Source organism: Rhinoraja longicauda, chromosome 2 (assembly GCF_053455715.1).
Source record: "Rhinoraja longicauda isolate Sanriku21f chromosome 2, sRhiLon1.1, whole genome shotgun sequence".
Taxonomy (NCBI): Eukaryota; Metazoa; Chordata; class Chondrichthyes; order Rajiformes; family Arhynchobatidae; genus Rhinoraja; species Rhinoraja longicauda.
Window position 1 is genome coordinate 100,429,973 of NC_135954.1, and position 27,466 is coordinate 100,457,438.

General features: G+C 40.4%; 1 protein-coding gene across 1 annotated transcript; it reads left to right on the plus strand.

Annotated features, from left to right (window-relative positions):
- Window positions 1–1,144: 1,144 nt before the first annotated feature.
- Window positions 1,145–27,178, plus strand: gtpbp4 (GTP binding protein 4). The gene is made up of 17 exons (XM_078429492.1): window positions 1,145–1,277; window positions 5,067–5,237; window positions 7,445–7,548; window positions 9,730–9,866; window positions 10,791–10,891; window positions 12,645–12,737; window positions 15,140–15,331; window positions 18,429–18,494; window positions 18,741–18,830; window positions 19,611–19,721; window positions 20,747–20,821; window positions 20,902–20,953; window positions 21,449–21,549; window positions 22,764–22,964; window positions 24,387–24,452; window positions 24,864–25,007; window positions 26,219–27,178. Exons 1-17 carry the CDS (start codon window positions 1,230–1,232, stop codon window positions 26,369–26,371), a joined length of 1,905 nt encoding a protein of 634 aa, XP_078285618.1. The 5' UTR covers window positions 1,145–1,229; the 3' UTR covers window positions 26,372–27,178.
- The last annotated feature ends 288 nt before the right edge of the window (window positions 27,179–27,466 follow it).

Genomic DNA, 27,466 nt, shown 5'->3' on the forward strand with positions numbered 1-27,466 from the left:
CCGGGCGTCTCCATCGCTGCTAAGCCCTCCAGCTCCCACTCAGCCATCACCGCCGCCGCTCCTGTTGCCGCTCTCAGCCATGGGCGTCTCCTTCACCGCTCAGCCCTGGAGCCCCTGCTGCCACCGAGCAGTTAAAGGTCAGACTAACTAGACCAAGCGGACCCACTGGGCCCAAACCCCTCCCGCATTCGCGCCGGGTCATTGTGATTTGCTGTTGAAGACCACTGGAGCAAGTATGTCTTCAATGAAATTAGGTATGTGTAGTTTTAAATGAAACTCTTTTTTCATAACTTAGTCATACATTTTATGACCATTGTTCTTTTATTCAATACCAAGAGAATTGGGATGTGTACGGAAAAACCAAAATAGAAAAAACAAAACAAAACAATTTTTTCTTTGTGTTGTAAAAAGTATTTCTGTTCAATAACCTTTATACTCATGATAGGCCTGACATTGTACTCATGGTAGGCCTGACATTGTACATGCAGTCCAAGAACGATAGACTGTTGGAAATAATAGTCGATGGAGGGTTGTTGATCTGTGGAACTCATTGCCACAGGGGGCTGTGGAGGCCAAGTCAGTGGGTATTTTTAAGGCAGAGATAGACAAATTCTTCATTAGAATGGGTGTCAAGGGTTATGGGGAGAGGCAGGAGAATGGGATTTAGGAGGCAGAGATCAGCCATGATGGAATGGCAGAGTGGGCTGATTATAGACAATAGACAATAGGTGCAGGAGGAGGCCATTCGAGCCAGCACCACCATTCAATGTGATCATGGCTGATCATTCTCAATCAGTACCCCGTTCCTGCCTTCTCCCCATACCCCCTGACTCCGCTATCCTTAAGAGCTCTATCCAGCTCTCTCTTGAATGCATTCAGAGAATTGGCCTCCACTGCCTTCTGAGGCAGAGAATTCCACAGATTCACAACTCTCTGACTGAAAAAGTTTTTCCTCATCTCAGTTCGAAATGGCTTACCCCTTATACACCAGTGAACTTGTGAACAGAGTGCTGCTGGTGGAACAACTCGGCGGAGGGGGTCGGGCTCAGGCTGCACTTCCAGCACGGACCGCGGGGCGGGAGCGCGGCGCTGGTTTTTTCCCGGAGTCTGGGAGGACCGGCGGCCGTCGCTCGCTCGCTCGCCTTCCCAGCGGCCCCGGCGAGTTGAGGGCGGAGCGGGCCGCGTGGATCCGATCCGGAGCGGGGAGCTGTGCGCGGTGCGGCCATCTCATGGCGCTGTACAACTTCAAGAAGATCACGGTGGTGCCGAGCGCCAAGGTACGGCCCCGCGGGCTGGGGGGGGAGGGAGGTGTGCCGGGTCGGGCACCGGGGGGGGAGCAGCGGCAGCGGCCTCTGACTGTCTCTGGGGCGCCGGGCCTGAGCCCCTGGGGATCCGTCACACGTGTGTCTTCCCCCAGCCCAGCCTGGGTCCGGGCAGCAGCAACAACACGATACGTCGTTGCATATATTCGACGGTATTTATTCACAAAATGCTGGAGTAACTCAGCAGGTCAGGCAGCGCACGGGGAGAGAAGGAATGGGTGACGTTTCGGGTCGAGACCCTCCTTCAGACTGAACATATTCGATTGTAATTTGAATCAGACCTCAGAAGGTGTGAGTGTGCGCACACACACACACACACACACACACACACAGCGCTGGTGAAGAAGCACAGAACATGTGCTTCCCTCTAATGAATGGCGAGAGCTCGGCCCCGCAAAGAGAGAGAGAGAGAGAAAAAAAGCAGAAGAAATAACCCGAGCTTCTCTCCCGAGATGCTGCCTGACCTGCTGAGTTACTCCAGCATTTTGTGAATAACCCGAGCCATGTGCGCTTTAATAAAAAATCCCTACTTTTATTTTCCTGGAGATGTTTGCTCGTGACATGTTTCCTCTCCCCCCCGTGAGTTTGCAGGTCAGCCTCGTTAATAACCCGGTACTTTTGTGTCCGTTGTGACCTCGTCCACAAGTTCCCCGATTCTAGTTTTGGGGCAACACTTATTGTTAGTTTCCCCCCAAGTTAGGAAGAGGGGATGTTCAACGAGATCTGGGTGTCCTAGTGCATCAGTCACTGAAAGGAAGCATGCAGGTACAGCAGGCAGTGAAGAAAGTCAATGGAATGTTGGCCTTCATAACAAGAGGAGTTGAGTATAGGAGCAAAGAGGTCCTTCTACAGTTGTACCGGGCCCTGGTGAGACCGCACCTGGAGTACTGTGCAGTTTTGGTCTCCAAATTTGAGGGTGGATATTCTAGCTATTGAGGGCATGCAGCGTAGGTTCACTAGGTTAATTCCCGGAATGGCGGGACTGTCGTATGTTGAAAGGCTGGAGCAATTAGGCTTGTATACACTGGAATTTAGAAGGATGAGGGGAGATCTTATTGAAACATATAAGATAATTAGGGGATTGGACACATTAGAGGCGTGAAACATGTTCCCAATGTTGGGGGAAGTCCAGAACAAGGGGCCACAGTTTAAGAATAAGGGGTAGGCCATTTAGAACGGAGATGAGGAAGAACTTTTTCAGTCAGAGAGTGGTGAAGGTGTGGAATTCTCTGCCTCAGAAGGCAGTGGAGGCCAGTTCGTTGGATGCTTTGAAGAGAGAGCTGGATAGAGCTCTTAAGGATAGCGGAGTGAGGGGGTATGGGGAGAAGGCAGGAACGGGGTACTGATTGAGAGTGATCAGCCATGATCGCATTGAATGGCGGTGCTGGCTCGAAGGGCTGAATGGCCTACTCCTGCACCTATTGTCTATTAACTCGTCCTCACAACCCCCCGCCCTTTCTGTCCGGATGATGGATTCAACTAGCGACGCCGCTTGTGTAATATTTAGCGAATGTTCAACGTGTCTGTAAAAATAAAAATAAAGTGTTTGTCAACTCGCAGGGATAAAGCTTGCCCTCTTACCCACTTAAAAAATGTCAGCGAGTCTCGTAGCTGTGAGGCGCAAAACGCTGGAGTAACTCAGGCACTTTCTTTTCTCCACAGATGCTGCCTGTCCCGCTGTGAGATACTCCAGCACTAAGTTGTGTCTCCGGTGTAAACCAGCATCTGCAGCTCCTTCCTACACATACATATAATATAGATAGGCGTTTTTAATGGTTGGCAAAGGTATAGTGAGTCAAAGCAAGGGCTGGTGCATGTGCCGTGTTGTGCAATGACTCTTTAGTGAATCAGAAATGTAATACTGTAATTTCACGGCGCAGCGGTAGAGTTGCTGCCTCACAGCGCCAGAGAGAGACCCGGGTTCGATCCTAACTACGGGTATTGCCTGTATGGGGTTTGCACATTCCCCCCTGTGACTTTGTGGGTTTTCTCCCACACTCCAAAGCCGTACAGGTTTGTAGGTTGTATGTAGGAAGGAACTGCAGATGCTGGTTTAAATCGAAGATAGACACAAAATACTGGTTAGAAGGAATGGGTGACGTTTGGGGTCGAGACCCTTCTGAAGGATAGTGTTAGTGTGTGGGGAAAGCTGGTCGGCATGTACTCGGTGGGCCGAAGGGCCTGTTTATGTGCTGTATCTCTAAACTAAATGTATGAAATGTTGAGAATACCTGCCTCCTGGAGACCACAGCTGCACACAATACTTCAGCTGCAGCTGAACCAACATTCATAAGGTGGTATCATGACTTTCATTTTGTTTAGTCCTATGAATGCCAGCATCCTAAATGCTTTCTTCACCGTTGTACTTACCCGTGCTATTGTTTCCATTACGTTCCTATGGACCCGCACATCAAGATTTTCCCACTTTGGGATGCTGAAACGATATTAACCTGCATCACCTGACGGCTACAAGAACTGGAACATTGTTGCTATGAGGAAAGATAGGATGAGCTGGTGTCTTTTTAAAATCAAGGTGTATACAGACATGAATTAATAGGGAAGACCTATTTCCTTTAGCAGAGCATTCGGAAAGCATAGGCATAGATTTAAAGTACTCAGTAGAATGATTCTGGGAGTGGGGAGTGTCTGCATTTCTTTTCACCCGGAAGAACTAATAGGATTTGCTGCCAGAAGGGGAGGCAGAGACAGAAATTCTCATCATATTGAAACATGTGGATGTTTGCTTAATGAGCTCTGAACCTGGACTATAGAAGATTTGAATATGCTGTGCAGATCTTTTTTATTTAGCATGAACTTGATGGGTGAAATGGCAGCCTCCTATTTTGTAAATTGTCTTCCACTCTGATTTGAATTTTATTCCACTCTGAATTGAAACAGATGATGTCCCATGGGAGAAGTTCTTGAATGTAAGATATAGAGCGCAAGGCTGCAAGTAATGTGCAATTTAATGGGCACTCCTCCAAACCAGAGGTGTCGCTATGGGCCCGAGCTATGCCTGCCTCTTTGTTGGGTCGAACAATCCCTGTTCCGGACGTACACTGGCCCCATCCCCGAACTCTACCTCCGCTACATCGATGACTGCATTGGTGCTACCTCTTGTACCCATGCAGAACTCACTGACTTCATACACTTCACTTCCAATTTCCATCCTGCCCTTAAATATACTTGGACTATCTCCGACATCTCCCTCCCGTTTCTGGACCTCATCATCTCCATCACAGGAGACAGACTAGTGACTGACATCTACTATAAATCCACTGACTTGCATAGCTATCTGGACTACACTTCTTCCCACCCTGTCTCCCGAAAAAGTCTATCCCCTACTCCCAATTCCTCCGTCTACGCTGCATCTGCGCCCGGGATGAGGTGTTTCACACCAGGGCATCAGAGATGTCCTCATTCTTCAGGAAAAGGGGCTTCCACTCTTCCATTATAGATGAGGCTCTCACTAGGGTCTCTTCTACATCCCGCAATTCAAAAGTCAAATGTTGTAAATAAAGCATCTGATAATGTTGTTACATAACTTTTGCTGCCTCAAACGCACGAAGAAGATGTTAATGTGACATTCAAGTGCCATGTGGATTAAATTCAACACTGCTATAATCTATCAAAGGAGCTTCTCAGCATGTTATTACAAGTAGATTTATGGCTTAAACATGTAGAATATTGTCGTTTGGATTGGGATTGCAGCTGTTTGTCAAACGTTCTTTTTCCTTGCATTAGGATTTCATTGACCTGACATTGTCAAAAACCCAACGCAAGACTCCAACTGTGATTCACAAAAATTATCACATCAACAGAATTCGTCACTTTTACATGCGAAAGATCAAGTTCACACAGCAAAATTATCATGATCGTCTTTCCCAGATTCTAACTGAATTTCCAAAACTTGACGTAAGTCATTCATTGTTGTGGGAAGTGTTAAATTTGGCATATTTGTGCTATATGTTATTTTTGTCTGCAGATACAAATACATTTAAATTAATTCCAAATAATTTGTAAGCTCTTATTTTCTTACATATACAGCTGTGGAATTTAGTATGTTACAAGACCAAGTGGACCCGTTGGGTACAAACCTACATTGGTGCAGCACCCCCTCCTCCCCTCCCCTTCTCCCCTCCCCTTCACCCCTCCCTCCTCTCTCCCACTCTCCCCCCCACCCACTCCCCCATCCTCTTCACCCTTTCCCCCTGTAGTTATTAAGTACATATTTATGTGGTAAATTCAAGATAATTTTCTGAGTATCATTGAGTTATTTTTTTCTTCTTGTGAAGTTTTTTCCTTTCAAACTGTTGGGAGGGTGAATACTGGGTGCACAGAATTCTGTATTTAGTTCCTGCAAGTCATGAAAAGCAGCACAGGATAATTCCACATACTCCAGAAGGATCTTTGCACCTTTATCTAGTTTAAGTAATATTTGATTTGGTGCAGGTATCTAAACTCTACAGTCCCTTTTTGAGAGGGAAGTTGTTAATTGCTTGAAGAGGAAATGGTTACAGAGCCATGGGGGGAGTCCATGGGACCCCTGTTTGGAAGAGTGGTTGATCTGCCAAATGGCTTCTGTGCTCTGTCACAGGAGACCAAGCAGACCACACATTGGCAGCACCAGAACAGTTCCAATCCCTTGTAACTGTAGTCTGTTTTTCCAGGAGCCAAACAGGCATACTTTTCTGGACCCTTAACCCAAAATTAAGGATTTGTCCCAAAATTGGTTCAGTAGGCCCTGTTTCTGTGACGGGCGTAATGTTTGTTTGAAGTGCAATGTTTCACGCATATGGAGCCAGTGTGAATATAGCACAGATAGAGCCCCATTTACAAAGTTTTGATGGTTCATGGTTACAAGCTTTAATTAATATTACGTATGTTTCAACTTGTGTGGTAGCCTGCCTCACTGTCACACTACATACTGGTAACTCTCCACTGTTATACATTTCTATGCTGTGAACCTATTTGAGACCCCTGCCTTCCAGTGACACTCATGACAATAAAACATTCCACAGTGTGGTGTAGAGAGACTGTTGTATTGGGTGGGCCAGAGAAAGTGGTACGGCTGCTCAATGCTGACATGGAGCTTGTGATTGCATCTGAAGCAGATTGTTGGATACTGTGTGCATCCCCCATGTGTGTTGACAGACTTCTCCGGGACTATGGTGTCTATCACATTCTCTTGAATGTGGCGGAGCTTGCAATCGCAACTTCTGCTGTCTCAACCTCTTTGTTTGGCTGCCCATCTCTTCCCATCCCAGAGATTTCTCTGTGCAACAATGGGTTTTGGTGATTTATTGCCATGGGACCATCAGTGAAGACAGGAACTTGCGCTGAGTTCCTTGCGCACAGTGAGGAAGGCAGGGGTTCATGTCAGAATATAAGCAATAGTGTGGAGAGCAGAGATTGGTATCACATTCCCACTACTGAGGTACACAAAATATGACAGGGTTAGGTATCTGTAAGTGTTCAGACGGGGGTACCAGTAACACGATGATGAGTCAATACTCTGTGGGGTTAACACAAAGTACGATAGCAGTGAAAAGATTTTAATCAGACTATTAATGCCATAATATTGTGTGTTTAGCCGTCATTATGAAATAAGGCCAAATCTTGGTAGCAGGTCCTTATCCCTCCACCCCCCCCCCCTTCTTCCCATCCACTTTCCTTTTCCAGAGATTTAATGCTTGAGTTGCATTGTTTCCACTTTTTCAGGATCTGTTCCCTGCATTATTCAATATCTCAATATACATTTTTAGTTTGTCTTCTCTTAAAATAAGGGCATGCATTTACAATTACTGTTAATGCTATTTTAATCCTGTAGTTAATTGGAGATTACTTTTGATAATGTCAATTAAGTAAAATTTCAACAGAAATGTATTTTTGTTACCAATTGATTTTTTAAATGCAGTCAATACAATGATGCAATTGGCTTAGAAATTAAAGGTGATAAAATTCAAGCATTTAATTTTCAACCCGAAAAATTCATTGTTAAAAATGTGATCAATAGCATGAAATGTCTGTATATCAAATAATTTTAAATATGTGAATAATTTATAGCAGCTATTTCAAAGAACTCCGTCAGGAATTGTAAAATAAATAATCTTTCTCCGTAGGATGTACACCCTTTCTATGCTGACTTGATGAATGTGCTATATGACAAAGATCACTACAAGCTGGCACTGGGGCAGATAAACATCGCAAAGAACCTTATTGACAAGTAAGATCTATATCTATATCCTTCCATCATGCAAGAAGAATTCTAAGGGTTTTTAATTTCATACACTCGATAATTGGAAACTGAAGTACTTGGATATGCAGTAGAACGGTGCTGTGTTGCAATTTGAGTGTTGAGCAGATTCTCGGACATGGTGGTCTGCAGCACTGGGGTTCTGCAGGGAACAGTGCTAGCTCCATTCTTGTTCACCCTGTACACTGCGGACTTCAGGCACAGCTCGGCAAACTCCTATCTACAGAAGTTCTCTGACGACTCTGCCATCGTCGGCCTCATCACAGGCAACGATGACAGGGCGTACAGAGAACTGATCAAGGAGTTTGTGGACTGGTGCCAGCGGAACTTCCCCCGGATCAACGCGGGGAAAACCAGGAAGATGGTGGTAAATTTCCGCAGGCGCAGCCAGTTCTCCCTGACACCGGTAAACATCCAGGGAATGGACATTGGGAGGGTGAACTCTTATAAGTACCTGGGTGTTTACATCAATAATAAATTGGACTGGACTGAAAACACCGATGCGCTCTACAAAAAGGGCCAGAGCAGACTTTATCTGCTAAGGAGACTCGGGTCCTTTGGAGTGCAGGGGGCACTCCTAAGGACGTTCTACAACACGGTGGTTGCATCAGCCATTTTCTGTGTAGTGGTCTGCTGGAGCAGCAGTATCTCAGCGGCGGAAGGGAAGAGACTTGACAAGCTGGTCAGGAAGGCCAGCTCTGTCCTGGGTTGCCCCCTTGACAGTGCAGGCGGTGGGAGAGAGGAGGATGATGGCAAAGTTAACATCGCTGCTGGACAATGACTCCCACCCATGCAGGACACTCACTGCACTGAGTAGCTCCTTCAGTGACAGACTCCTTCACCCCAAGGATATAGGAGGTCCTTCCCGCTGCTGTGAGACTGCACAACCAGCACTGCTCCCAGCAGACGAGTCAACAGTAACAGTTAAGGAATACAATTTATCCTTGTCTTTACTTTTATTTATAATAACTAATCTCTTTGCTGCTATCCACTTTGCTGTTGTAACACTGTAGATTTCCCTGGTGTGGGACGAATAAAGGAATATATATATATATATATATTCATTCTCTAAATCAACTGACTTTGCATTATTACATTACGGGGGGTTTGCACCTTAATAAATACACAATTGTGTACCTTTCCTATTCAAGCAATTAAATTGAGGTTAAGTAGCTTTCCATATGGTCTAATGGTTGTGACAGAGTTGATCATGGTTATTTTAAAAGGAAGATAAAATCAAATGTATTTTTTAAATTAATTCTTCCATTGATTAATGTAATGTAATATTTGATCAAATGACATGTCGGGAGTTAACTTTGCTACCTTTTTGAAGCACTAATGCCACATTTAGCTATTATGGGAATGAGTTTTCCAAGTAGGACAATTAAAACCTGGTTAATGCAACCTTTTGTGGTTGGAAAGGGGTGGGCTATTGTCGGTTCATTGGAGGAAAAGTATGTAAAAAGCATAATGAGTAAATTAACCCAAGTACAGCAAACATAATTAACAAAATTGCAACCTGTATGTTTTTGTGGTGTATATAGAACTAAAACTGTGTTTCAGTTGCAATGATGGTTTTGTTACTATTACAGTCTGCAAAACATTTAAGAAAAAGCAACAGTATGATGGTGATTTACCTATTCCAAGCTTGTGATTCTGTGTATATTTAGCTGTTTAATCTGCCGGTTTGTGGGGTGTGGGCATCACTGGCAGCGCTTCCATTTATTATCATTCTGGCAATTCCCAGAAATAAGTGTTCCGCCAGGCTGTTTTAAGGGCAATTAAAAGTTAATCATGATGATCATTATTGGCACAATTTTTTTAATTACAAACTTTATTTAATTACTTGGATGTTAGTTCCCCAGTTGCCGTTGTGAAATTTTAGTTTGTGTCTCGATATCAATAATACAATCCACTCTAAGCTGCCCCAGTAACTAAACTGTTATGCCACACCACACAAGGGTTTTGGAGTAGTGCAGATTTTTTGGTGTTATTTTTCCCTTGTGATCAAATAAGGTGTGTTTGATAATTAACAATTGATACTAGTTCTGTCAAAATTGTTTCCTCTAGTCCAGGAATTCTGCTGATTAGATTTTGATTATACTATACACATTTAACTGAGCCTGAACTACAAATCTGTTTTTCAACTAGTGTCGCTAAGGACTATTTACGTTTGATGAAATATGGTGACTCTCTGTACCGTTGTAAACAGCTGAAGCGTGCGGCACTCGGCCGCATGTGCACTATCCTCAAACGACAGAAACAAAGTTTGGAGTATTTAGAACAGGGTAAGTGCCAGACCTTCATGTACTTGTTTATTACCGTTTACGATCTTTTTGTGTAGATGTTTTTGTGATGACATTAAGTTTTCTACCATCTGTACTTCAACATTTTGGGAATAAGTGTAAGCTGACTTAATTGGTTTAATGTCATGTAGTTCCTACAGTTCCGTGGGAGAAATTTCCCTGCCATCACTTTATCCCAGTTGTTAATATGTACCCTAGTTCTGGACCGAACCAGCAGTAAATGTCTGCATGATCACGTCAGTTTGAATCTCCTGATCATGATGTTTGGTACAGATAACTGTTTGTCATCTAAGGTGAGCTCCGCCGTAATATTCTCCTCCATTTTTCATGAGATGCAAATTTCTTTTATCCTGTTTGTCTGTTGACATCGTTTTCAAGTATCCCGTGGCAATGTTTGAAGAACAGAAGAGAGTTGCTTTTCTCTTAACCGCGTATTATATTGAAATTCATCGACTCTTGCTATTGAAAATAATTATTGTAAAAAGCCCAAACTCATATCAAATATGATATATTATTAAAAGTATATTTTTATGTGAAATCCTTTGTTTCAAAAAACATTCACAAAGAGCAACTCATAGTTGATTCACTTGCTCATAATAATTATAATAGTGTAACAGTGGTTTTTGAAGTGAAATAAATGGAATAAAGTCTACAACCACCAGACATGCTGTTGAAATTACCTTGATGCAGTGGCCACATTTTGAAGATTAATGTCAATAAATGTATTGACATCTTTCATTAAACATACTTAAATTTCATATGTTTAAAAGGAATTGCTTCTTATCCAGATACTCCCGATTAATAAGATGGGTTGGTTTGAGTACTTTTCTGAGTGTTTTTGTATACTTTAGTGATAAGAATGTGTAGTACTTCAGTTTCTGTTAAGTGCATTAATATTTCTTTCAGTGCGGCAGCATCTTTCTCGCCTTCCATCCATTGACCCTAACACAAGAACTCTGTTACTCTGCGGGTACCCTAATGTAGGAAAATCCAGCTTTATCAACAAGGTGTGTGCTTTAAAAGTGGATTCATCATTTATTAAACATGTTTGTATTGGGAACAAAGTACAATTACATGAGCAAATTGTTAACTTAAAATGTAGAATGTCCACGGTGCTAATTGATGAATGCTTTGTAGTATTTGAAAAGCTGCTTAAATTTGTTGATTATCAATTTGTCCATTGTTCAAAGCAATAGTTAAATTATTCTCAAGGTAACTAACTCTGTCCTAAGTTTGACCTCCACTTTTATCCTAAATGGGAGCAGTTAAAGAAGTGTTTGATTGTTTAAGTGAAGATATTTGGACCCCAGCCAGATTTATTTTAATGTTGGATATCATTGGATAGGAACGTCTGCTCCTTATTGTTCACACCTATTAGCCACATGCTACATTCCCTCTGCATTCCTCTCCAGCCTTGTATCCCAGCAGAATATCCTCTTCTATTCTTGCAACTCATGAAAAAAAATAAAAAATTAGTTTGGTCAGTAGGTAGATTTCCAACAAGTTAGAAACTAGCATTCACAAATTTCACTTTTAGCTGAGCATATTCATTTGCTGTTTTGCTTCATTGTGGACTTGAGAAAATATTGCACTATACACCTGTAATTCTTGTAGATGCAACATTAAACAAGTGTTCCATTTGCCTCTGGTAGATTTTTTAAAAGATTCCGTGAGGAAGAACAGAGATCTCATCGATGTTTTTCTGCTGGGAAATAAAGTTTAGTTTAGAGGTACAGCATGGAAACAGGTTCATCAGCCCACCGAGTCCACGTTGACCATCGATCATTCATTCATACTAGTCCAATGTTACCATACATTTGCACCCACTTCCTGCTCATTGGGAACAATTTACAGAGCACCAATTAACCCGTAAACCCACATGTCTAGTTTGTGGGAGGAAACCGGAGCACCCTGGAGAGTACATAGAAGACAGACAAAACATGGAACATATGAACGTCATTGAATATGCATCTTTTTTGTTTTTTGTGGAACAATGGTGCTTTTCAATTGATAACCGTGTTTTCTTCACTGAACATTCTGTGTTTTAATTTTTTCAATTTTTAATCAGTTTTTTAAAATTCACTGCAGCTCAAGTCATAGTAATGTAAAACGTGTTTCATAAATTTGTTTTTTAAAAACATGCACTTCTCATTGCCTCAAAATTCTTGATCAAGCAAATTAGTATGTAAAATAGTAAAGAATGCCAATGTAAATGAAAGTTACATAAATGGCTTGCATGTAGAGAAAGAGCAAGGTTACACAGTGCCAATGTTTATTATAACAGCATTTAAACCATTATAACATTGTCATAAGTTCAAAGCTGCTTCAGTTTTAGTGCAAGATTTCTAATCAATGGCATTTTGGTTATGATGTCTTTAAGGTTTCTTGCCTTTCTTTTAATATCTTGATATAAAGGAAGGCAGAATTTTGATAATGGCCATTTAGACTCCTATGACTTGCAGGGAATTGACATGGGACTGACTGCTTTCCAGGAAACTCAAGTTTAAAAACCACAACCATGAAAATAATATGCCCAAATTAAAAAAAAACTATTTTTGAGATCCCTCTTTAATTGGTATGTGGCAAAAAAATTGGTTCTTTCAATGAAAAATTGTTCAAGCTAACAATTTAAACTGTTTTGAAGCTGATTTAAATTTTATTTTGATGCAATAAATATATTCTCAGCATTAAAAAAAAAGATTTCTGTTTTGTTTTCAAAATTTGTATTTCCGAGTTAACTAACTTAAAATGTACTTGCAGATTACCCGAGCGGATGTTGATGTACAACCTTATGCTTTCACTACAAAGTCATTGTTTGTGGGGCATATGGATTACAAGTATCTGCGTTGGCAGGTTAGTGTTCATAAACTTGTTTTCTGGATTTTTGGTGTACATTTAGTCCTGGCCAAGTACTAGTGCTCATTGGAAATTTATCATAAAAGTTCACATTCCTTGAATTATTTATTTGAACTGCAAAGAATTAGGAATGCTGGATCTTTTCTATTGCTTTTCTAAGAAATCATCAATTTCAAAATCTGTAAGTATGTAGAGAAATGATCACTTTTTAATTGATTTTGGATTGCAGCTATTTATTGCAAGTTAGGAAAAGGGGACGTACAACGAGATCTTGATGTCCTAGTGCATCAGTCACTGAAAGGAAGCATGCAGGTACAGCAGGCAGTGTAGAAAGCCAATGGAATGTTGGTCTTCATAACAAGAGGAGTTGAGTATAGGAGCAAAGAGGTCCTTCTGCAGTTGTATAGGGCCCTAGTGAGACCGCACCTGGAGTACTGTGTGCCGTTTTGGTCTCCAAATTTGAGGAAGGATATTCTTGCTTTTGAGGGCGTGCAACGTAGGTTTATTAGGTTAATTCCCCGAATGGCGGGATTATCGTATGTTGAAAGACTGGAGCGACTAGGCTTGTATACACTGGAATTTAGAAGGATGAGAGGGGTATATTATCGAAACATATAAGATTATTAAGGGGTTGGACACGTTAGAGGCAGGAAACATGTTCCCAATGTTGGGGGAGTCCAGAACCAGGGGCCACAGTTTAAGAATAAGGGGTAGGCCATTTAGAATGGAGATGAGGAAAAACGTTTTCAGTCAGAGAGTTGTAAATCTGTGGAATTCACTGCCTCAGAAGGCAGTGGAGGCCAAGTCTCAAGAGAGAACTAGATAGAGCTCTTAAGGATAGCAGAGTCAGGGAGTATGGGGAGAAGGCAGGAATGGGGTACTGATTGAGAATGATCAGCCATGATCACATTGAATAGTGGCGCTGGCTAGAAGGGCCGAATGGCCTACTCCTGCACCTATTGTCTATTGCTCTTAGATTTTGTGATCTAGGAGGGACACCATTGAGTGATAAATGTAGTAGATTTGATTGATAAGGTACAGTTCTTATTAAATAACATCATGTTAATAGAACTGGGAGGAAGGGATTTTCCCCCAACTCAATTAGAATCATAGATTGGTAATTATTTGGTAAATAAGTGGTGGAAGTTTTCGGAAGCAATAGTCTGGATAAAAAAAAAAGTACATTTTGGAAAGGGAGGTCATTCAGAGCTGCTATCCTTCTTGACCAAAGATTAGAGATTAAATTTTAAATGTTAAAAACTTAATGGTTAGAGATAATCAAGCCAAATACAGAAAAGGGGTGAGAATGGGAGACTGTAAATTGCTGGTTTGTAAAAGAGACGTCAGAAACCTTTTCTACAGAAAAAGAGAAATATGAAAACGGTCTGATTTACACATCTAGCTTGTAAAGTAATAGAGGAGCTGGATAGAATATTAGATACAAGGAACTGCAGATGCTGGCTAACAAAAAAATCAAAGTGCTGGAGAAACAGCGGTTCAGGCAGCATCTCTGGAGAATATGGATAGCTGGCGTTTCAGGTCAAAACCCTTCTTCAGACTGGGTTTTTCTTTTTGGATAGAATATACATGAATCTCAGAAATACTTAGTGGTGACAGTGTTTAATTTAGAAAGTAACCCAGTTGTTCGACTTGGAATGCAACATTAGATGCAATTGTCTGGAGGGTTACAAAATGGGAAAAGAGTTATGGTCTTTTGGCCCAGTGGTAGGAAATTTAAAGCACACCTGAGAGAAAATTAATTGTAGCTTTAACAGTGTATCTAATGATTGGAGTTCTTGCTCAAGACAAGTTGTGTTCAACCAAGTTATTTGACACAATAGAGAATTGATGAATGTTGATAGAGGTGCTCCTCAGCTGACGATGGGGTTCGGTTCCTAGAAACCCATCGCAAACCTAAAGTATTGTAAGTCGAAATGCGTTTAATACACCAGATCACGTGGCCGGAAGTGAGCTGCGGCTTGCTATTGGTCGCTGCCGTTTGCACCATCGCAAAGTCGAAATATCGCAAGTCGAAGCCGGGGAGCATCTGTATTTATATGAACTTAGAAAACTCAAATGGTTCAGTGCCTCAGTGCCATATATTTCATAAGCATTGAGGTCCATTGGATTAATGCCTCAATGGTCACATGGATATGAAATGAAGAGGCAGAGGGTTGTAACAAATGACTGCCTTTTGTTGGTCTGAATGGGTATACATTTGGACTTGCCAGAATCAGTATCATGATTACAACTGTTTTCCGTTTACCAATGACTGATCTGCAACAGTGTCTTTGTATGTTGTGCAATTATGTCATTTATCATGTTGCCATTACTTCTTAAATGAAAAATGAACGAATGGGAGATCAAGCCAGTGCTAAGTGATAGTCCTTCTGGTTCAGGTGGTTGATACTCCAGGCATTTTGGATCATCCATTGGAGGAGCGGAATACCATAGAGATGCAGGCAATCACTGCCCTGGCTCATCTCCGTGCTGCTGTACTGTATGTGATGGACGTGTCTGAACAATGTGGCCATAGTATCGAAGAGCAACTGGATCTCTTCAAAAGCATCAGACCCCTCTTTGCCAACAAGGTAAAGCTTTCATTTTGAATGTGTAACATTTTATTGGAAATTTTAATTGTGAATGGCAAGTTGATGTTTTGGGTCAAGTGCTTGCATCAGAACTGAAAAAGCTGAGAAAGCAAGTGTATTTATTTGCAAAGAAGAATGGCAGGGAAAGGGAGGGAGGTGGAGAAAATGCAGCGAATATCTTAAATGCAGCAGACCAAATTTGTCAGGGTAACAGTTTTAAAAGAAATAAATTGAAACAAGGGGAGAAAGCTATATCTGTGGAGAGGAGGAAAATAACTGCAGATGCTGGTACAAATCGAAGGTATCACAAAATGCTGGAGTAACTCAGCAGGTCAGGCAGCATCCCAGGAGAGAAGGAATGGAATCTCTCCTGAGATGCTGCCTGACCTGCAGAGTTACTCCAGCATTTTGTGATACCTTCTCTGGAGAGGAGGAAATGGAAGGAACATAGAAACAACCCTGGAAAGGGTCCTTTGGCCGACAATGTCTGTGTCAAACACGATGTCCACTTAAACTAATGCATCTGGCCACATGTCCCTGTGATCACTGCATGGTGCCTTCATAAACCGGATCCTTTGCCTCTATATCTCTTTATTCCCTGCGTGTTCATGTGTCTGTCTAAAAGCCTCTAAAACACCACTATTGTATCTGCTTCCACCACCCTCTTATGTTCTGCCCTCTAGTATTTGACATTTCCACCCTAGGAAATCTGCCTCTCATAATTTTGTGAATTTCTATCGCGTCTTCCCTCAGCATCTGATGGCCCAGAATTATACATAATATTCCAAATGCAGTCTAAACATGCCTTGAAGGCTGGCAGGAGGTGCCCTTGGGACTCAAGGATGAGGGGAGGCACATTGGTTCGTGGGAACTGCTTCAATACATTGAGCGAGCAGGCCAAATGGACTTTGGAAATGGCGCCAAAACATGGTGGTGACTGCATGTGTGTGTGTATATATATTCCTTTATTTGTCCCACACCGGGAACATTTACAGCGTTACAGCAGCAAAGTGAATAGCAAGAGATCATTATACATAAAAGTAAAGACAAGGATAAATTGTCATCAGTTTACTGTGTATTCCTTAACTGTTACTGTTGACTCGTCTGCTGGGAGCAGAGCTGGTTGTGCAGTCTCACAGCAGCGGGAAGGAAGGACCTCCTATATCCTTGGGGTGAAGGAGTCTGTCACTGAAGGAGCTACTCAATGCAGTGACAGTGTCCTGCATGGTGTGGGAGCCGTTGTCTAGCAGCGCTGTTAACTTTGCCATCATCCTCCTCTCTCCCACTGCCTGTACTGAGTCGAGGGGACAACCCAGGACAGAGCTGGCCTTCCTGACCAGCTTGTCAAGTCTCTTCCCCTCCGCCGCTGAGATGCTGCTGCTCTAGCAGACCACTCCATAGAAAATGGCTGATGCAACCACCGTAATATATGCAAAATAAATTTCACTATACAGTTAGTTGCATATGTGACAAAGCACCACTGAATCATTAACTAAAGATTTATAAAGCTACACCTGTGAATTCTTGACTCTTCCACCTAATGTCCCAACCGATGAAGGCAAGCATATTCTGTCTTTCCCACTCTATCTAATTGTGATGGAATTTTCAGGGAGCTATGTACTTGAACCCCAAGATCCTTCTGTCATCAGTCGACCTGAACTTAATAAATTCAATTTTAAGTCCTGAGAAATGTTAAATCTTCAAGTAATGTCTATTTTTGTACATAATGCAAGGCTTTCTCACTCTTCCTTGGTACTTGCTATTCCAGTTACCTCTGATACACATAGAATTGCAACTATTATTAAATTGGAATTGTTTTCAGTTTTTGAGATATGTGATACAAGATATGATGGTAAAAGCAGAAGGATAGTGATGTTTGAGGCTTTAAAATCGCACATGGATATGAAGGGAATGGAAGGATATGGATCATGTTTAGGCAGAGGAGGTTAGTTTAATTTGGCATCATGTTCCGAACAGTGTGGGCCAAAGGGACAATTCCTGTGGTGTACTATTGATACACTGTATTTAACAATTGAAGATACTGTATTTAATTTTGATTAAATATGTAATTCATGAAAATCAAATCCACCAGGTGGTGTGAAATCATGAAGAGTATTCCTAATAATAGCTTCTGATAGTTAAACGAAGAGGGGAGAACTGAATGAAGATGTTTGCAGATTAGAAATTGTTTTGGCAATAAGGCTGTTGCTTCATTTGCTGATTATACTGTTTCCGTAGCTTAACGTGCTGTGTCGGCTGGCACTTGGGCAAAATAATTTGGATTAATTTATTGTCATATTCACCAGGATGCAATGAAATACCTCGTTCACATGCCAGTTGTTTTCCAGGGGTTTACCCTTGTGAAAGCAGATCCGATTTCTGTCTCTGACATGTCTTTATAAAGCTGCACCTATGATTTCTTGAATCTTCCACTCAATGCCCCAACCGATGAAGGCCTGTATATGCCGCCTTTCTCACTCTATCTACTTGTGATGGAACTTTCGGGGAGCTATGTAATTGGACCCTAAGATCCGTGTGTCATCAGTCATTACCTGAACTTGCTAAATTTAGTTTTAAGTCCTGAGATGTCTATGACCGAGCTAAAAGGATGGGGAGACGGGATGAGATCAAACTTAGTATGACTGTTTATAATGGTATAAGGGGCATTGAGGTCATCAGCAAAAATGTGTCGTCAGAGATCGTCCACAATTTCAGCTCATCATGGATCCTTCCTCAGAATGGTATAGGTGGGCACTTCATTGACATGGACACATGGTGTTTCTGTGCGACATGTCTCTTAAATATTTTCCCACAGGTTTGGGTCCCTTTGTCTTGATCAAATATTTTCAGTTTTAATAACTGGGAGGCAGATGGAATGAGGAAATCATGAGCATCTACATTTGGATGGTTATGTGAATCATGAGGAAATTGCATAGGCAAGAATGTGCCTTTTAAATACTGGATACAGTGGAGGCTTTGTTGAAATGAATTACCTATTTATGTTGATCTTTTGAAATTTTATATGTGAAGTTGCAATCAGTTTTTCTTTGAGAAGCAACATTTTCATACTTAATTTCATTAATGACCTTTGTTTCAGCCCCTGATTATTATTGCAAATAAATCTGATGTGAAGAGGATCGATGAACTTTCTGAAGAACAGGAGGTTAGTAGTTTTGAGTATCGTATTGCAGTATCGTGCCACATGGCTTGACTGATACCTATTTTAGGAAATATTTTTCATGCCGTTTTGAAGCTGTCATCTGTCTTTGTATTAAATTTTAATTAAATGCTACTTGACACTATCCATTTCATGAAGACATAGAGTTAAGAACATAATGGTACTAGTATTTCATTGTTCAGTTTGAACTATGACAATTTAACCACAGTTACCATTTATCCTTTCTTACAGAAAGTCTTTGCAGATTTGATAGCAGAAGGGATCACTGTCACAGAAACGAGTACTTTGACAGAAGAAGGTATCATTAAAGTTAAAACTGAGGTGAATCTGCATTTGAATTTCTAATTTCAATTTAGGCATCGTTTACAGTCGATTCCTTTTGAAGCAAACTTCCTTTCTGCATCATTCTTATTATTAATCTATGTAATAATTAAAACTTTTCCTTTCAGTCAAAATTAGATTTTCTTTTTGATTTGCTGTATTGTAATCTTGTATTATGTCAACTGCTCAGCACCTCTATAAACTCTTTAGAAGAAGGGTATAGTTAGTCAACCTCCACTAGTTACTCTTGAAAGGGGCATGAAAGTGCCACTAAGTTTTAAAAGTTCTACAGTAAAATATTTTGTTTTCAGTTAAGTTTTCTAAAACTGGAATATGCTACCCCCCGCAACTTAAATTGCGTTATCGTACAGCATGGAAATGGACCATTTGGTCCCCTGAATCTGTACCGACCATCAAGCACCCAGTTACAATAATCCCTTTTAATTCTCTTCCATGTTCCCATCAACTCCCCCCAGATTCTACTATTTGGCGAACCTGGGGCAATTTGGAATCTACCAACCCAAAAATGGGGGGGAAAATGGAGCACATGGGGTACATGCAAACTTGACCCATTGAGCACCCACGGTCGGGATTGAACCGAACCTGTGAGCCAGCAGCTCAACAGCTGTGTCACCATGTTGCCTTACTTGTCCGGGGTAATTTAAAGTAGTTGCTATGTTGATATTTGTGATTTTTATTATTTACATTGGTTTGTTTTTTTGTTGCCTTGGTAAATGCTATTATTAATTTGTTAAAATTGGTCTACAAATTCCTTGTCAGGCTTGTGATAGACTGCTTGCTCACCGTGTTGAGATGAAAATGAAAGGTAGAAAGGTGAACGATTTACTAAACAGGCTTCATCTAGCTATCCCATCAAAAAGGGATCAGAAGGTGAGTTCAAGCACTTTTCTGGCATCACACTAATATGTGTATTGAACACGTGTCGAGTTACAATCTATAATACATTTCTGATAAAATTCAAGTATACGTTTATAGACTCGGTGACTGCAGTTGATCTTTCAATTTCATCTTACCACCACCCTTTGTGTTTAAGTTAATTATGCTCTGTTTGACTTTTGGAATAGATGTTACTAATTTTGTTACGCACAATGTCAAATACTGGAGGGCATAAATTTAAAGTCAGGGAGGAGATTAAAAAATGTATATAAGACATGTATTTTGCACAGAGGGATGTAGGTGTCCAGAACACTCTGCCAGAGGAGGTGATGGAAGCTGATTTGTTAACAACGTCTAATCGGCTTTTAGACAGGGCCATGAACAGGCAGTGAATTGTGCATTGTATTGAACATTTATAGGCAGGAGGGATTGTTTTAAGTCATCGCGGTCAGAAAGACCTGTTACTCAGCTGACATGTTTGTGTTCAATTATAACTTCTGTCATAAAACTAATTTCTATCTCACAAATATTATCTTTTGTATCATTTGCCCAGTTGGTCAGCCTTCCTTACGGAGCACTGAATGAGAGGAAGCTATTTGAGTGTATTGCATTCATTTGAAATTTTCACAAAGAATTTTTCAGCAGAATCACTGTAGGCAGAACTGTAGGAAGTATCTGAATTTGGAGTCTGAAGAAGAATCCTGACTCGAAACATTGCCCATTCATTTCTTTCTCAATAGGTGCCTGACCCGCTGAGTTATTTTGGCACTTTGTGTTCTGCAAGATTCAGTAATTTGTTGTGTCTCCCTGTAGGAAGTATCCTTATGTTATATTTTCTCTCTTGCCTGCCTTTTTCTGGTACCATGTTCAATTAAGATCTTCGTCCAGATTGAATTATTGCAGATGAAGGTTTGAACCAGGAACAATTTAATCTTTGTAGTACATAAACTTAGTGTTTTATGCCATCTTGCATTAAACTGATATGAGCAAAGATGACATTTCCCTTGTACTCTTTTCAGGAGAGACCTGCCTGGATACCCGAAGGAGCCACCACACGCAGAAAAATGGAGGTGGATATGCCAAAACGTAAATCGGTGGGTGTGATTTTTAGGTTGTAAACTGTTGATTCAATTTCTGCAACAACTTTTTCATGTAAAACATTCTCTTCTGACAGGAACGGGACTTGGAGTTGGAGATGGGTGAAGAGTATGTTCTGGATCTCCAGAGTAAGTGTTTTTCTGGAATAATTGCTGTTTTCTGATAATCTGTAACATGTGGAAATCATAATTTAAAAACTTTAATTCTGATATACAATTCGTATAGATATTTTATTTTGAGGTGATCTAGAACAGGTAACAATAGTTTAAATTAGAAGCAGATGTAACTTTAGAAGCACATTTGCATGGTAATGTGTGGAGGAGTCAGGGGGAACAGCACAGCTTGGCACTTCCACTTTATTTGTGTGAATGGCAACCATTTTACTAGATTCGTGCAGATTTTATAATGTGGCTTACAGTTCTGATGGCCCATTACTTCAAAGGAAAGCCAGTTTGAGATAATCCTTTCCAGAGATTTCCAGCAGCAATGACAAAATTTACTTTTAGTCAGGCACAGAATATCCAACTGACTGGAAATTAAGTTTTGGCTTACCTTTTCGTTGGTGGTAGCTATTCTGTTGCTGATGTACCGAAGTACCTTAAAACTTTTTTTTTTTCATTTAGAATACTGGGATTTGATGAATGAGTGTGAGAAGCACGATCTTGTACCTGAATTATGGGAAGGCCATAATGTGGCTGATTATATCGACCCTGAAATTATGAAGGTGAGTTCAAATTTTGCATTTTAAGTTTAGTTTTCTTGTCAAGATCATTTTATAGGGCAGTTAAAATTCCCAAAGGAAACCTCAACGTTGCAGTTTTATTTTGGTGTAAAAAGACGCTCGTCGGAGAGCTAATGTACATGTACAATTTTGACATTAATAGACAGTCAGAATCTTTTGCCTAGGATGAATAAAATCAAATGCTACAGTGCATAGCATTAGGCTGAGAGGTACAAAATTTAAAGAATATGTGTGGGATGGGTGAAGGGTGCCTGGAAGGCACTCCTGGGGGCAGTGGTTGAAGAAGATACGTTAATGGCATTTAAAATATTTGGATATGGAAATGGAGGGGCATGGGTTATGGGGTAGAAAAGTGATGGTCTTGGCATCATGTTCAACACAGAAATTATGGGCTTGTGTTCTATGTACAGTAACATTGTAGTTAATTTCATGAACCAGAGTCTTGATGGATTGTTCTAAAGACATGCCTGAATCATACCATGGAAATTAAACATTGAATCATTGCATAAATCTACAATTTTAAAAAAGCTAGTCGTAATGGTGATCATGAAACGATTGTATTGTAATTGTGAATCGGGTCTCATTCTGATGGAAGGAGAATTCTTAAGTACTTATTGGTGTTTACAGGAATTTAAACAAAGGTTAAACACTGAAAGAATGTGTTTCTAAAGGTTTCACAGATAAAGAATATATTTCAATTGTTCTACTCTGGCCCCTATTGGGTGAACGAAAAATATTCTCATCTCGGATACTTTGGTCAATATCTTAAGTTCGTGGCTTTGGACTACGGGTCAATCAGCCAAAGGAAACAAAATCGTGGCCGATCAGATCAATAAATATTGGTCCCAACCCATGGCTCTTCCAATTCCTTAAATTTTCATGCAGTTGCTACCACTAGATTATTGTTATATGCTTCACTACGTATAAACATGGATTATACTTCTTTCTACCTTGACGCTAATAGATTAGATTTATCTGAATCAAATAGCCTGTGTTATTCTTTGTGAGCTGGTGACTTCATGTACATGTTTACATGGAATAGAATACCAACAGTTGTTTTTTAAAGTTCTTTAGTTTGTACAAAAATACCTTCAATGTTGAAAGTTTATTTTATTATACATTTTTGTGTGTCATTCTTCAACTACTTCAGATCTGAAGTTCAGTTTTAAAATAATAGTGTAAATGCGTCTTTTCAGAAACTTGAAAACTTGGAAAAAGAAGAAGATTTGAAACAATTGGCAGGAGAATACGATTCAGATTCTGAGAGCGATGATGAAGAAATGAGAGACATTAGAAAGTTGGCTGCTCAGATCCGAGAGAAGAAAAAGATGCGAATACTTTTGTCCAGAGAAAAACAAACCAAAAAAGGCCCCAAAATGCCCAGAACTGCTAAAAAGGCAAGTACTTGTATGTCTTTATGTGACATTTCCAACAAGTTTTCTTACGATAGCCTTTTTTCCAGTTCCTGTGCAACTGTGCTTGAGGGCAGCATGGTGGTGCAGCGGTAGAGTTGCTGCCATACAGCGCCAGAGACGCAGGTTGGATCCTGACTGCAGATGCTGTTTGTACGTTCTCCCTGTGACTGTGTGGGTTTTCTCTGGGTGCTCCAGTTTACTCCCACATTCCAAAGACGTACAGGTTTGCAGGTTAATTGGCTTTGGTAAAAATTGTCCCCGGTGTGTAGGATTGTGCTAGCGTACAGAGTGATCACGAGTTAGAGCGGATTCAGTGGACCGTAGGGCCTATTTCCGTGCTATATATCTGAAGGCCCAAAGTATAAAATCTTAGAGTATTGGGGGTCACTTCCAGTTTTCCAACCTTGGCGTTAAGTCTGAGTTTACAGAACTAGTCGGGTTGCCATTGCAAGTGCTTACCTTGTGCGAGACAATGGGTGTTGTTCCAAAATGGAGTAACTCCTGGTCTCTACATGTGCACAGTCAGAGTTGGCAGCAAACATCTGGTGGTCTACATACTGCTCTGTTGCAATCCTCACAGTTGAACTCTGTTTAAAAATAATTGCACTTACTTTAATTCCCTGTGCTCGTTCATCAATTTGTTTTCAATAGCATGACGATTATTGCCCAAAATTTTCTATCATTGAAAAGTTGTGCATTTGTGGAGTATTTTTCTTTCAGATTCATGTTACGGTTTTTAATTTAAAAATTAGGATAAGACTTTTTCCCCCATTTCTTCTCCCCATGCAGTTTATGCTTTTGGTGTATATCCTAGAATATACAACGGAGTAAAGTACAGCACAATGTATGTGGTAAACATAAAGTACAGCACAATGTACAGCACAATGTATGTGGTAAACATAACCTGCACACTGCAGATGTTTAACTGTAGATAACTTCCCACCACTTATTCCGAAAACTTCCCACCACTTATTTACCAAATAATTACTAATCTTTGATTCTAATTGAGTTGGGGGAAAAATCCTTCCTCACAGTTCTATTGACATGATCTGCACGAACTGCAGATGCTTAAACCTTAGATACAAAAAGCTGGAGTACCTCCTGCTCTGTCATTTCTAGTTTGAGGTCTGTGTGATTCAATGTGAATTTTTCATCTTGAACAGTTCTTGTTTCCTTGCTTGTCACGCTTAATAAGTAGGGGGAGCCACACTGCGAAAGGCAAAATATGATAAGAAACCCACAAAATCTAAATAAACGTGGTTTCATTGTCATTCAGGCAAAATCTGTATTTATTCCATTATTTATTTAAAAAATACTCTTGACTCTTGAAATTATTAGTGTATTCCAGCGATGGAGTTTAATGATCAAATATTTTGTAATTCTGAGTTTAACAATATTTTCCAGGTTGAACAAAAAACATTGGAGAAGGAGATGGGATCGCTTGGTTTGGATATGGCCAACAATGATGAAGTAAAGTTGATTTCAATTAATATTATTTAAAATTGAATGGTTCATTTACAAAATTTTGATTCTGTTGCCAGTTATTTATCAATATCTCTTTTGGTATTGGCGAGGTTTATATAAATCAGGAATCCGTTTTATTTCCTTCCATAATTCAATCTATAATCTGACCACTGCAATGCATTTCTTGTCCAGATTATACAGATAATTTAGTTTGATTTCAGAGTGCTTGTATTAGCAGGTTTTGTGGTAAAGATACCCCCTTGATTAACGCGTAACTTCTGGCACATACTTAACACTTGCATTTGAAATATTAGTTATTGCATTAAATGTAGTTAATGCATTATGGCATTTTTATATCATGTGTTTGAAAGCTACTTAAGTGTGGATTCAATCCATTTTTGTTTGCACATTGTTTAGACACACTATGCACAGCAAGCTCGACGATCTAGGAGTGTCACCAGGAAGCGCAAGCGTGAGGAATCTCAACCCCCAACATCTAAGACACGCAGCCGCAGCACTTCCCGTACTCCCCGTGATGTTTCTGGTGTGCGTGACGAAAAGGTTTGTTCCTATTCACACCCAAATTGATTACTAGTAGAGTATAGAGAATCAAAATGTTTGGTCATCCATTTCAGTTCTGCAGAAATTAGCGCATCATTGATTGAGCTGCCATTGAATGCGCTGGAAACCGATCTGCCTTGTGCTAGAGAACTACAAGGCAGCGGTGACTAATTTCTCACGTGGGATTTGATCATTTTGGAATCATGATTTGGGCGCCCTTTATATCCTTGAACCGAGAGTGAGATGATTGGCGTGTCTGCTGAAGATTTGGGAATTGTTTTACCTGGTTTTGTTTGAGGAAGTCTCGGGTGCTTTTGCCTACGCGATAATTGCTCAAACAACCCCCACCTTGTTTCAGGGGTGGGGTAGAGAATGATAGGGCTCTGTCATTGAGATAGCTTATCTACATTAAGTGTTGTTGACACTGTGGGCATTGATGGTATGAACTGCGTCATGCTTTCTGCTTCACTTCAGCATCTGTTCCGTGGGCTTTCGGAATATATTCAACCCTCTGAGCTTATGCCATGCAGCAATGTTATGGCTGATCTACTTAAACACAGATTTCTTGTCCTTTTCCCATATCCTTTGATTCGTCTAATATCCAGAATTTATCAATTTCAAATTTGAATGCAATCATTAACTAAACCAGCAGGGAATAAATTTCAAACGTTCACCTCCTTACAAGTGCAAATTTATCGGCTCATTTTGGTGTTAAAGAGTATACCCAATATTTTACCCCCTGGTCTCAAGTACTTCACAAAAATCAATTCCTGGCGATTAACTGTGTTTAAATTCCATGGCTGTAATGGTGATTTTTTTAACTCAATCTTTGGATTGTTAACTTGGGTATCACTGGTAAGTTGACCGCTATATATAAAGACTGTGTCTTGTGCCATACACCTGCACGTTACTCCCTTTCAACAGTGCATGGATTTGTGAGTTATCTGCTTTTTAATGTACCGTGCACATGAAACTTCGCATTCCCCAAACCCAAATTCTCTCAATTGCTGCAGGTTTCAAAACCATTATCTTTCAAGGGTACAATAATGTGATTGGTGGCATTTAAATATGAACAATGTAAACAATGGATGCTTCGGGTATTAAAACCTGCACATGTCAACCTTTTGGAAATCTTGCAGCTGCAACAATATTGTTTATTCCATTTGTTTTCTCCCCTTTTTTTGATATGACTGTCTTTGTTGCTTGCTTAGATGCGGAATAAGGCTAGGAAGATGATGAAGACTTCCCAACAGGATATGAATCGCCTGGGCAAGAAAGGAGAGGCTGATCGACACGTCTTTGATCTTAAACCCAAGCATCTTTTTGTTGGCAAGCGGAAAATGGGCAAAGCGGACCATAGATAAAGAAGTGCTGTGTGCCAGATTGCAGGCCTTTTACGTATGGTCACACTTCATCAGAATAGTGGCTTCTCAAACAGCACATGATAACATGGTGGAATGTCACATCATTAGGGAATCTTTGAAATCAAGATTTTTCAACAAAGCTAACTGTGCCTTTTAAAATTTACATTTATAAAGAACTTGAGTGTAAAATTCAGAAGTTTGTTTTAAATGATGTATGTTTCCTGAACTTGCATAAGAAATATGTATAAGAAACATCAGGACAAACAGATGTCAGTTTTGAAGCATATAATTAAGGAAGAACTGGCAGAACTCTGAAGTGTGCCAAGTAATATAAAGTGATCACCTTTGATGGGATTTTAATTTCCAGCATATAATATTTTTAATGTATATTGTAAACATGACTAAATTCTAGCATTGGTAAACACAACAAAATGTTGGCTGACGAACCAAATGTTTTAAATTGATTTGTTTATTAATCAAAAAGTCGAGGTATTAAATAGTTTTGCCCATTCCTCAGATTACAATATATTCACTTAGTTTCAGTTTAGCTTATTTTCACATGTACCGAGGTACATACAGTAGTGTTTGTTGTTCTGATTATTTTGGGAGATTTTCGCTGATTTTCGAAGTTGCAGATATGGGTAATTTGGAGAAATTCCTCTACTTCCGCATGCGTGTATACACACACACACACACTTCAGCTATTTCATTGTTAATTAACTTTTCTGCTACAAATTCCATGTCATCACAGCAGGGTGCTTATGTTTCTTTTAAAAGAGGATGAATAGAAATAGAGCTTATTCTATACCCTTTACACATAATAAAATATTTATTTTTAAATATATTTTGTCAATTTCAGGAGCTTTTCAGAACTTAAATGTGATGTATTCTGTTAAAATGGGAAACTCAGTCGATTGTCATCAAATAGTCTATGTGGCACGAGTTGCCAGAGGAAACAAGTCGAGCGGATATGCAGTAATTGCGACTTTGAAAAGACAAATGGACAGATATAGATGAGAAGGGTTCAGAGACCTGTGGACCAAATGGGACTAGCCCGGTATGCCAACTTGGTTGGCATGGACACGGTGGGCTGGT

Excerpts from the sequence above, each read along its gene's own strand:
- gtpbp4 (XM_078429492.1), top strand. The coding sequence starts at position 1,230 with ATGGCGCTGTACAACTTCAAGAAGATCACGGTGGTGCCGAGCGCCAAG. Across the intron at positions 20,822-20,901 it reads ATATGCCAAAACGTAAATCG|GAACGGGACTTGGAGTTGGA; the intron begins GTGGGTGTGATT and ends CTCTTCTGACAG. Across the intron at positions 20,954-21,448 it reads GTATGTTCTGGATCTCCAGA|AATACTGGGATTTGATGAAT; the intron begins GTAAGTGTTTTT and ends TTTTTCATTTAG.